Raw genomic sequence first — 11353 nt, 5'->3', positions numbered from 1 at the left:
TCTTTCCTTCCTTCCTTCCTTCCTTCCTTCCTTCCTTCCTTCCTTCCTTCCTTCCTTCTCCTCCTCTTCCTCCTTCTTCCTCTCTCTCTCTCTCTCTTTCTCTCTCTGGGTTTTGCCACAAGTATTCCTCAGGCAACGTTTCAATCCTACTTATTCCTCTTCAGCACTCGCCCCCAGTCCCACCTCACCCGTTTGCCTGGGATTGGCCATCCTGGGCGGTGGGCACTCTGTGCTTCCAGTTTACCAACAAGAGCGACCAGCCCTAGGAGGAGGGGCCTGCGTGGGGGGTGGGGGTGGGAGGTGGCAGCCGCCGCGGTCAGTTTCACCCTCTGACCTAGTGACACCCAGATCCCAGAGGGCCCTTCTCTGCCCCATGAGAGCCCGACTGTCTCAACTTGAGCAGCTAGCCAGAAGCGAAAAGTCGTCGACTCCTGGACTGAGATTCCACTGCTCGGTGGGAGCAGTTGCCAACAGGGGAGTCCCCAAAGTGTAGGTGGCGACCAGCACGGGCCTGGGAAAGCAGGCGCTAGGAGCAGAGGAGTTACAGGGGCCGGGGTGGGGGGAGCGCCCGGCTTCCATCTCCTTGGTCAACGGTGGGAGCCCGCTACAGCGGCACCCGCAGGCCCTCCCTGCCCCGGAGGGGCCAGGGGACGCCCGGCAGACACGCTCGCCTGCACTACACGGGGCTCGCCCGGGTTTTGCCAATCCGCGGCTGACGTCGGCGCGCCCCTGCCGAGCTCTTCTTTTACTACAGCGGGCAGGCGGCTTTGTGAGGCCCCGCCTTCGCCAGCCCCCACCCTCCGCGTGCCCACACCTTGCCGTTTATATAGAATGCGCCGCGGTGTTGATTCGTGGCTCTCTAGGACCGGAGAGTTCTTTGGAAGGAGAGCGCGAGCGAGGGAGCGGGCGAGCTCCGAGGGGGTGTGGGTGTAGGGAGAGAGAGAAAGAGAGCAGGTAAGGGCCATCGTCTCCCACTCCTCCGCCGGCGAGCAACTCCGGCCCCCTTTTTGGCAAAATAATAGGAACCTGGAAATGGATTAAATAGAAAGGAAAGAGGCGACCCTCTCCTCCCGATTCCCCTCGGGCGAGAAGCTGCGCGACTCTGCGGTGTAACAGGCTCACACGTTGCTCATCACATGTTCAAACATTTCCCTTTCAGGGAGGCTTGTTATTTTTAAGTGAATATTTTTATCTTTGTTTTGATTTTTTTAAAAACCTTCCTCGGGGTTTTATTTTGATCGAGTTGGCGGCCCGCAGCGGATTGGGAGAGGCGGGGGAAAGCAGCCTGCCAGTGCGCGGGCAGCCCACCCAGGCAACTCCCAGCGAGCGGCCCGCGCGGAGCCCAGGGAGGCCGGCAGTGAAGCCGGGGAGTCCCGGCCGCTCCTCTCGGCCGCCCCGGGGGTTGCGAGCGTGGCTCTCCGCAGGCGGGCAGAAGCTGAGGGCGCGGGGAGCGGAGGAAGCGCCGCGCGGCTTTGTCTCTTCACTTCTTGAGCGCGGCGAGCCGCTCCTCCCGCGGCCGGCCGCTCCGGATCGCCGCGGCGGCGACGGCGGCTCCTCCTTCACCCCTCTCCTTTCCTCCCCACTCTCTTGTAGGCAGCGGCGGCGGCGGCAGCGGTGGGGAAAAGCGGATTCCGCTCGGAACCACACCGAGGGGAGCTCGTGGTTGAGACTTGCCGCCCTAAGCACTCTCCCAAGTCCGGCCCGCTCGGCGAGGACTTCTGTCTTCTGAGCGAACCTTGTCAAGCAAGCTGGGATCTATGAGTGGAAAGGTGACCAAGCCCAAAGAGGAGAAAGATGCTTCTAAGGGTAAGCCCGCCCGCCGAGTCCGCCTGCTTTCCTTTCCTTCGTTTCCCTCGCCCCCTCGCGTGCGCGCCGCCCTCCGGCGGCTCCCTGCCTCCTTCCCAGAGCTTAAGCTGCCCATGACCTCTGCGACCCCGGGAGAAAAGGAGGGGCAGAGGTCGCTGGGGGGTGGATCTGGGTTTGCACTACTTTCCCTCCTTCCTCGCGGAATTGTCGACCCTCGAGTGCCTCCAGCCTCCTCCACTCCCGCTCTGGACGCACGGTGGTGGCGCTGCGGGCAGACGAAGCTGCTGCAGCCCGGAGCGCCGGGAACCGCGCTGTCTGCTGACAGTCGGCCGCCTGTCTGTATGAGTGCATGTGTGTGCGTGTGCGCGAGTGTGCATATGTGTGCTGCGCGCGTGCAACATGGTGACATACTCAGGAATGTGCCCTGCTTTCAGAACCCAAGCTTGAACCCACCTTCAGCCCCCTTTCCCCGCCCCCAATGCAAACAAAGAGCCTGGTGGAGATGCAGAGCCCCTCCCCCTCTCCTTCCCCCCCCCCGCCCCGTACACCCCCTAATCCCAAACTCCTTATCCACCCCACCCCTCGGGGAAGGCAGGAGTTTGCACCCTTCGACACGCCGCGTGCAAAAGTGAGCAATCCTGGTGCCCTGGCGCCGCCCGCACTGGGCTTTGGCAGCACAGCCTCGCCAAACCCCAGGAGAACAAAGGCTGTTGTCCCCTTGCCACTAGTGCCCGGCGTGAGTGAGCCTTCGCGGGAGGGGGCAATCCTCTTCCTCTGCTTGCTGGGGTTCAGTCACCTCGCCCGGGGCACTGGACCACTGGTCCCCCTGGAGTGCGCGCCTCTGCCCGGGGCCTCCCATCGGCGGGTTGGGGAGGCGCAGCAAAGCGGTGCTCAGGCTGGGGAGAACTAAGGCAAAGGAAGGGGACGCCCCCCACCCCCTGCCGGTTCTAGCCGTTGCCTTTCTGAGGACCAGGATTAGCTCCAGAATGTAAACTGGAGACAGCGGCCTTGGAGACCCGGGTGCGGAGAGAGGCACAGAGAGGGAATGTGGAACAGCAGTGGGGAACGGCAGGTGCCTTAGGTGCAAGTGTCCGGAATGGCCACGAAACGGACGCTGGAGTGGGCTGGATTAGCCCTGAGGGCCCCAAGCACACTGGACCGCAGCGACCCACGCTGAGTCCCCACTGCAGAAGTGAGGTTGCAGCGTGGGGAGTCCCGGGTTTTGTTCATGGGGGCCCCAATTTCTCCCTGATCCCTCAGGCCCCCTTCACTCCCACTCCTTTCTCTATTCCTTTTTCTCCTCTCCTCCTTCTCGCCTCTCCCCATCTCTCAGAGCTTTCTTTCCCGGGAGATTCTAGGGCAGCACCAGACCTCCCCCGCGGAAAGTTGTCAAAGTCTTCAACAGCTCAAGGCCTTTCTCCTTGTTTCCAAATGGAGCCATTTCTTCCCCAACTAGGCGAAAGGGTGACGAAAGGTTCCGCGAGTTTGTGGAGGGGTTAGATACGTTGTCACACGGGTCATTGTGGCCCCCGGTCTGGCTCAAGGCTAGCATTCAATCCCAAGTAAAAGAGTAACTTTGGAAAGTAGAACTACAGCTGTAGGTTTCCAGAGCTCTCCTAATTGTTGAGTCTCAAACAGGCACTTATATGATAAAGGAAAATGACTTCGGGGTCATTAAATCGTTTTGTTTTCCACTGAGGGCCCAGAGAAGTAAATGTAATTAAAGAATGTAGCACCAGATTGATCTAGGCACCTCATTCCCCTGTTGAATCTGGGAGTATTTCACGTTTGTTTCTGGAACTTTGGTTCCTGATTTCTATCAGGTGGTTACTTCAGGTTTATTTCAGGCTACCCTTGGGAGACCCTGAAACCAAATTCATTCAAAGAAAATGAGTTTCTGTTTTAGGAATATAATTTGCAGTTGTCCAGAACGGATTAATGCATCTGGAAACAGGACAGGTTTCTGTAATCCAATAATACAAATTTGTACTAGACATGTGTCATAACATTTTCTTGTGTTGACTCACCACATTTGAAACCGCATACCTCTGTAGGAATTGTGTAATTAGCACTTGAAATTATGGTTGTAATTAGAATAAATTAATTTTACAAGGCAACTTTTAAGAAAGGAGTTTACTTCCCGGAGAAGATGGGAAGCTTTTGGCTGCTAAGAGCAAGATTGTCATTTCAGCCTTTCTGTTCGTTGTTGAATTTAGAGCATTTTCAGAACAGTAAATGTGTAGTAGCCATTAGTATTTTCTTCTTTCACGTATGTGAAAAGTCTTAATGTGACTAAATTTTAAAGACTACTTTTTATATTAGAGATGAAAGGTTCAAGGTCTATTTATCTTCTAGTCACTAGAGTTTATATATGTTGACCATATTTCTGAAGAGTTTTCCTTACTTACAAATTTCCTATATATAGGTCATCTTTAATTTTTTAAGCTGAAAAACTAATTGGCATATTCTTTGTAATATAGCAAGATATAGGATCAAGCATTTCATAGATACCTTGAATATACACACATTTGATTTTGAACAATGGTGTGACAGATGATTGGATGGAATCAAATAATTTAGTAACAGTTTGAATGAATTTCATAATCTGTTTTCAGAGTCTACTGCTCATTTAAATTCAGCCTCCCACCCCCATCGGTTAGGGCTCATACCCACAGTGTATCATAACTACATAGATTGTTACAGAGTACAGTGTTTCCAGAGCTTTTACAGCACAAGTAGTAGGTTTCCAGTAAATTATTTTGTGCTGCTGAATGGAATATGGCCTTAAGAGTATATAAATTGCTGATTGTCTTTTTAAATGACATTTTCTTCAACTTACTGAGGTTAAGACCAGTGATGGACACTGATCTTTTTCATAACCTTTTCAAAAATGTAGCCAGACAAGATAGGCTGTTCTCTTTGGAAAGGGGGCGGGGACCTTGATTCTGTTTGAAACTATTAAAAAGGCCTCTTGTGCAGCCAGTCGCCTTTTGTGTATTTATTTATGCTTCGTATAAACTTTAAAATTGGCAGATGTGTATATAGTTTGAGTCACGCGGCTCTTGGACTGGAGGATTTGTTTCCATTTCAGGGAAGAAGAAAGCATAATATTTGTTTGTTCAAGCAGATATTCTCTTAGCTTTGACTCACTCTTCTCTACCTTGTCACATAAGATCTTTTCAGCAGTCTTCTGTTGGAGAAGCACTCAGTTAAGGCTGTTTCTGGTTTGTTGCAACAGTTTTCCTGTAGCATCGGAAGTCTTGTAGGCTGCTGTAGATAAAACCAAATCTTTTTTGGATTAAGTAAAAATGCTAGCTAATTCTCACTTTCAAAACTGTCTTTAGGTTTGTGGCTACATGTTTGGAGTTGGGTGTGTTTTTTTCAACAACCCTTTCCTTTGTGCTTAGCCTAACAGCCACGATATCCAGGCAAGTTTCAAGGCTCTGTGGGCTGTGGGTTCTCTTGGTGAGACAGCACTGTTGTCAGGCTGGGCTCATGCTGGCTGCTGGACAATGGAGGACAAGTCCATGCATAGCGCAAGAAGCCAGCCACTTGTACAGCTGCTGTTGTAATGGATTATGGTGGCCCCATGCATTTACACCACAGTTCGTTTTTTGTTCATTTCCTGGCCCTTTCCAATAGTCTTTCTATCCTATCCTACTTAAGAAGGACAGGGCATTGTGGTCATGCAGCCAGCAGATATCTAGGCTTGAGTCCTGAATTCCTTCCAAAAGATCATCTTGATCATTGTGGTTTACCATAATAGGTTTCATCAAGTGTCTTTCTCAGACTTGGACCAGGCAAAAGCAGATGTTTAGAGGTATTTTACCGGCAAGACATTATGCGATTGGTGACCTCTTATTAAAAAGTAACAATGATCATCTGTCTATTACTGATGTAGGGACTTGTTTTTTCACTCTGACATCATGGTCCCATGGTTTTACATACAGTGTCATAAGCCACACGATCTCTTCTGTGCTGAAGGAGGTAGATCATAGCCTTGCTAAGGAGGTGTGACCAGGGAGATCTCTAATCAGAAATACTGGTCTGTTCTTCGGGATAGGTGGAAAAGATGAGTCCACATTATACCCAAGTCCTCTTCATCATTATTTGTAGCAGCGTGTAGCTTCTTTATTGACAAAGGCTAAAGCTAGAAGGGGGAGCAAGTTGGGGCATGGGTGAGGGGTACTGAATCTTCTTTCTAGCTTAGTACTGCTTCCTCTAAGCCTCTTTTCAGCACAGTTCAAATAATTTAAAGGGGTTAGTATGTGTCCTAGGTCTGGAGATGTGGGTGAGGTTGGAGTGGGAATGGATGTTGAATTGGGGCCTGGGTAAGAAGCAGAGGGTGAGCTGTGGGGTGAAGGAAGGAGTTGAGGTTTATGCCCACAGCAGGGAGATTTTATGGGTGGCTTTGAGGACAGGGTCAGGACTGGGGAGAGAATTGGAATCAGGGAGAGAATTGGAATCAGAATTGGATAAGCCAGAGGGCTGATTTGTAAGGCGGTGAGTAAGGAGATGAAACTGTTAGCGTTCCAGGTCTCTTTGCAGCTGTGCTGTTTTATGTCCAAATCAACTTCTTATTCTGGGAATTACAATCAACATAGAACAACCAGAATGTGTTGCAGTTCTTCAAATATATCCAATAAAAAGGCTTTCTAGTGTCTGCTTCAGTTTGACTTATATTTTTAGAGTTGAGAAATTTGGAAAGAATGGACAATAATTGTCAAGATTAAGCAATTGAAGGAGGGGGGAAAGCCATAAGCATTAAAGTAGAGTGGATGAAGGGGATCCTACATGTCTATTACCTTGCTCAGCTTAACATTATCTTTGAAATGTGAAGACTAGGCGCATAATCTAGTTTTAGCAATTAGTACAGGACACAAATGTCTGCATAACTAATTTTCTGCAGTCGCTGATGTTTGTTTCCCTATCAAGAAGACACATCGTCACCATGATTTATCAGCACAGGCTGAAGAGTGGATTTCAGGCTCATTGTCCTGTGCAATGTGGGTCATCTTAGTTAGTCTTCATCAACTTGAAATGTAGGTTATCTAGTTGTAATACACCAGCTCGACAAACTTAGTTGAATCTTATTTCTGACATTTTTTAACATGGCATTTTATCACTTTTTGGAATGTCATATATTGATGAAACATTTCCTAAGAGTGTGGGTTTCCAGGTAAATGCATTAATTTCCTAAAGAAAGTGAAACGATATATAGTAGTCATTATGACCACCACTCCAGGCCTCAGATCCGATTTCTCCTTGAATTGGATGGCCATTTTTTTCCTTTAAAGCAGTATTTTCCAGAGCATTAATTCTGAAAATTGTGTGTGTGGGGGGGTTATTAGAAAAGAAATAAATTATTGATTCTTAGGGCACAATGGACATATGAAGGACTATTTTATTAAGGGATCTGAGTTGTAATAAATATTGAGTCTAAATTACAATGACTGTTTATTGTGATTACTGTAAAGCAGTTCTCATGGCTATTCTTGCCTCTGCCCTTTGAAATTACTTTTAGCATTGATTTTCAAATGGAAATAGTACTAGTGTCGCTGGCTAATGATCTTCCCCACAGGCAAAGGCTTCTGCTGGTGTAGGGTTGTGGTTGACATTCTAGGGAGTACAATAGGGCTGTGTCCAGAGCTAAGTTGCTTACTTGGCCTGCCTGCAGAGACATCAGATTTGGTCTGGACAATCACTCTTTGGCCAAAAGGAATCCCTAGTTGTACATGTCTGTCCTTTTATTGTGGTCCCTGTAAGTAGGGCTGGGAAGAAAGAAAATAAGCTTTGGTGAAAGGCAGGCCTAGTCAAAGGCCAAATTAGAAAAGAAAAACAGTAAAATTCAATTTCCTTTTTTTGTAATTGAAGTTTACCTGCAGTAACATGTACAAATCTTAAGTGTGCATCTCAATGATTTTTGATAAATATTTACACCTGTAAAATCAACACCAAAGTCAAGATACAGAGCATTCTTATCACCTCAGAAAGTTCTCTCATGCCCCTTTCTAGTCATTCCCCCTACCTAAAGACAGCTATTATTTTATTCTTTTTTTTTTTTTTTTTTTTTTTTTTTTTTTTTTTTGAGATAGGGTCTCAGTCTGTCGCCCAGACTGGAGTACAGTGACTTGAATCTCGGCTCACTGCAACCACCGCCTCCTGGGTTCAAGTGATTCTCCTGCCCCAGCCTTCCGAGTAGCTGGGATTACAGGCGCGCACCACCACCGCCTCGCCAAGTTTTTGTATTTTTAGTAGAGACGGGGTTTCACCATGTTGACCAGGCTGGTCTTGAACTCCTGACCTCAAACGATCCACCCGCTTTGGCCTCCCAAAGTGCTGGGATTACAGGTGTGAGCCACTGCGCTTGGCCTCCTATTTTTATTTCTATCATCATCTATTAGTTTTGCCTGTATGCACTCTTTGGCCACCTCCCCATGCAACACTCTTCATCCCCTATTGGTAACCCTTCTTGTCTTGTCCTCTGGTTTCTTGGAAGACTCCCACCGTGCCCCACACTGGGGCATTCAATAGAATCTTGGACATGGTTAGTATTCTAGGAGTGGTTGTTGAATGACCTGGGAAAGCTAGGGAATTGCTTTAAGCAGAGATATATTTTATTCATCCTTTAATAGCAAATAACAATAATGAACACTGCTATCTTTATAGTAGTAGCCTCTAAATTACTGAGCAGTTACTATTTACTAGGCAAACATTATTTTTACATATATCTAATTTAATCCTGACAGCCAAATGAAGTACAGTAGCTCTTAGTACATACAGACTTTAGAGATGAGAAAATTGAAGTTCATGGAGATCATGTAGCTTACATGAAGTCACACCGCTAGTGGTTTGCAAATTACTAGCACAGTGCTTGGCCTTGTAGTAATCAATAAATGATGAATGCATGTGCCATGCACCTGTGGAAACTCATTGGTCCTATGCCCTGCTCACTTCCTGTTTTGTTGTCATTATCAGAAGGCACTGTGATAGAGAAAGACTTTTTCAGAGCCTCCTGGTGGCTTAATCTGATAAATACCTAGGGAGATTTACGTTTTATCTAAAGATTGCCTGGGGTAGAGCTTTCATGCAAAGAATTCAATAGTTAATGGTTGACTTTCTAACACCTAGCTACGTTGGAGAAATACTTTTGACTGGTGTCCTAAAAATAATAATATTTTCTGAGCACCGACTATAGGCCAGGGAGTTGACATGAAGCATCTCATGAATTCCTCAAAATAATGTATAGACATTCAGTGTATGGAGAATGAATATCCATACTATTCTTCCAATGTGACAGATGAAGAAACTGAGAGACTGAGGACATCCTTAGGTCACTCAGTTAAAAAGACGGTGAAGTGAGGATTTGAGCCAGATTTGATTGACTCCAAATCTACCTCCTAACCACTAACCACTATATCACACTCCCTTCCTAGGCAGCACAGCTGAGTCTTTCTAATGCAGGTTTTCACAAAGACAAAATTACTTTCATTCACCAAATTGGACATAATTAGGAGGAGTGTGCCTATACTAAATGCATGGTTGCTCCAGGGCTGTGGTCTTTGTTCAGTTAAACAAACGTCTGAACATAGTTTGAGTGACTTTTCTGTATCAGGCGCTGTGCTGGGGTGCCCTTTCCTTCTTCTCTGGCCTGGGACATTCTGACTTCACTTTCCGATGTGCATCTCACTTCACTTGGCCATTCTCTTGAACCACTGCTACAGGACATTGGCTCGGTGACTGTGGCTTTCATTGGCCAGGTGACTTTGGCTTTCATATTGGTTTAAAGACAATGATACTTTCTTCCACAACTGCATCTGGGACCTTGTTTCACCTGCGTCTTCAAGATTATACATCCTCTTAATTCACTGTTGAGTAAAAACTCCACTTGTTTATTTTAGTTTTCATTACATGGTATATGCTTTCAGTCTGTCTCCCAGCAGAATCATATGTCTCATTTCCCTTCTCTTTGTCTCTCAACCCTACCCCGTTCTTCCTCCGTCTCTCCTTCTTTCCCTCCCTCCTTGTCTTGTTAACAGATGTCAGTGGTTTTTATTAACCAAATGGGGCTCCTCAGGGTGAGCTGAGCCCATTGAAAGATTTTCATTTCTGGATTTTTCCCTTTGATAGCTATATTAATCGTGGTGAAAGAAATCCACCCCCCACAACAAAGTGTAGCTCGATAGAAGAGCTTTTTCACTACTTATATAACTCATTTTAAATGGAAAAATAAAAAAGTGCAAGCTTTATTTTGTATACTATTTATGCTGCCTTCAGTTAGATAATATTTCCAAAAATATATCTTGTTAACAGAGACACAACGCCTTGAACGAGCATATTAATTATAGTTCTTGAAGTTGGGAATCATGTCGTGTTTATCTGTATTGTAGAACCGTTGCTTAACGGCAGTAATTAACAGTGATGGGTCTGTTGCATGGCTATAGGTAAATTTCATAACAAACATGAAACCCAGTTCTCAAAACTTGCTCCAAATAATGTAGGTAGCATTTGTTACTTTTCTGGAGTTGAGGGTTAGTAAATAGCTGGGGTTCTTAAAATATTTATCTAGCTCTTAAAAGTAGAAGTAAACAACCTAAAGAAGGCAGGCTGAGTGCAGTTCTTGAATATGCCCATAGATATTTTCAGAATCTTCTTTCAATGGTGACTTTGAAAGTATTGAGGATTGACCTGTTTATTTTGCCTTTGATTCTGTGTGTATGCTCGCCTCTCCCCTCGGGGGGTTTATTGAACATTAAGGCTTCCAAGAGCTCTTGAATTTGTGAGTGATTTTCGGAGCTCTGGGCACAATGTGAGCCATTCTCTTGGAAACAGGACAAGGTGCTCCTAGATGCTCTCATTCCAGGGAACATTTGTTTTTCGGCTAGCTGGGAACCCGACGATCGCGCTGAAAGGTCTGGTCAACCAGCCTCCCTCAGTTCCTGTGTATCTGGCAGGCGGGTTTATTACAAACCTTAGTGTGCTCATTAGCCTCGTGATGTGGCAGCTGCCTAAAAAAGAAACACGGAAAAGTTGTGTCACCGAAGGTGAAACTTGGCAAAGAGATGCCCGGCGCCGGCTCCGGGCATGACAAAGCTCCTTCCTGGCGGCGGCAGCGGCGGTGGGCAGTGGGGGTTTCTGTTTGCTTGCCCTCGATACCCACGACCCAGTCGACTCACGGGGGAGGCGTCGCAGAGGGAACCGCGGGTCCGGGCCAAGGCTCCGTGGCAGGCGGTGCGGGCGGCTGCAGTCCGGGGAAAGATACTGCGCCCTCCGGTGCAGCCCGCGGCCTCGCAGTCTAGACCGCTGGCACGTTGCAGCCTGTGGGGAAGCAGCGTTAAGATGGTGGCCGTCAGAGCAGCGCTGGTGGTGGCCGGGCGGGGCTCAGGGAGGCGCGCCCTCCTCCCCCACCGACACCTAGCAAGGCTTTCTTGCTTTCCCTACACCTGACCCACCCACTAGACACCTCAAAGGCAGGCATAGAAGGCCAAGAGCCTTGAAGTCAGGACTTGACCAACACAAGAGCTTTGCTTTCTGTCTTCTTGTGAAT

At 47.5% G+C, this 11353-nt stretch overlaps 1 protein-coding gene across 4 annotated transcripts in view; it reads left to right on the top strand.

The window, feature by feature from the left end:
• The first annotated feature begins 851 nt into the window (after positions 1–851).
• The window catches only part of FGF13 (fibroblast growth factor 13), a 588802-nt gene continuing 578300 nt past the window's right edge, over positions 852–11353 (top strand). For 2 of the 4 annotated variants that reach the window (XM_005594716.5, XM_005594712.5), the window contains exons 1-2: positions 852–954; positions 1594–1806. In XM_005594716.5, coding sequence (XP_005594773.1) covers positions 1758–1806 — 49 coding nt within the window. In that variant the 5' untranslated portion in view covers positions 852–954; positions 1594–1757. Of the gene's footprint in view, positions 955–1240; positions 1807–11353 lie in introns of those variants that run through there. The other 2 variants (XM_074029435.1, XM_045383800.3) reach the window with 1 other exon arrangement.

This window comes from Macaca fascicularis, chromosome X (genome assembly GCF_037993035.2).
Source record: "Macaca fascicularis isolate 582-1 chromosome X, T2T-MFA8v1.1".
Taxonomy (NCBI): Eukaryota; Metazoa; Chordata; class Mammalia; order Primates; family Cercopithecidae; genus Macaca; species Macaca fascicularis.
The sequence above is the reverse complement of the archived record's forward strand: the minus strand, read 5'-3'. Positions and strand labels throughout refer to the sequence as shown.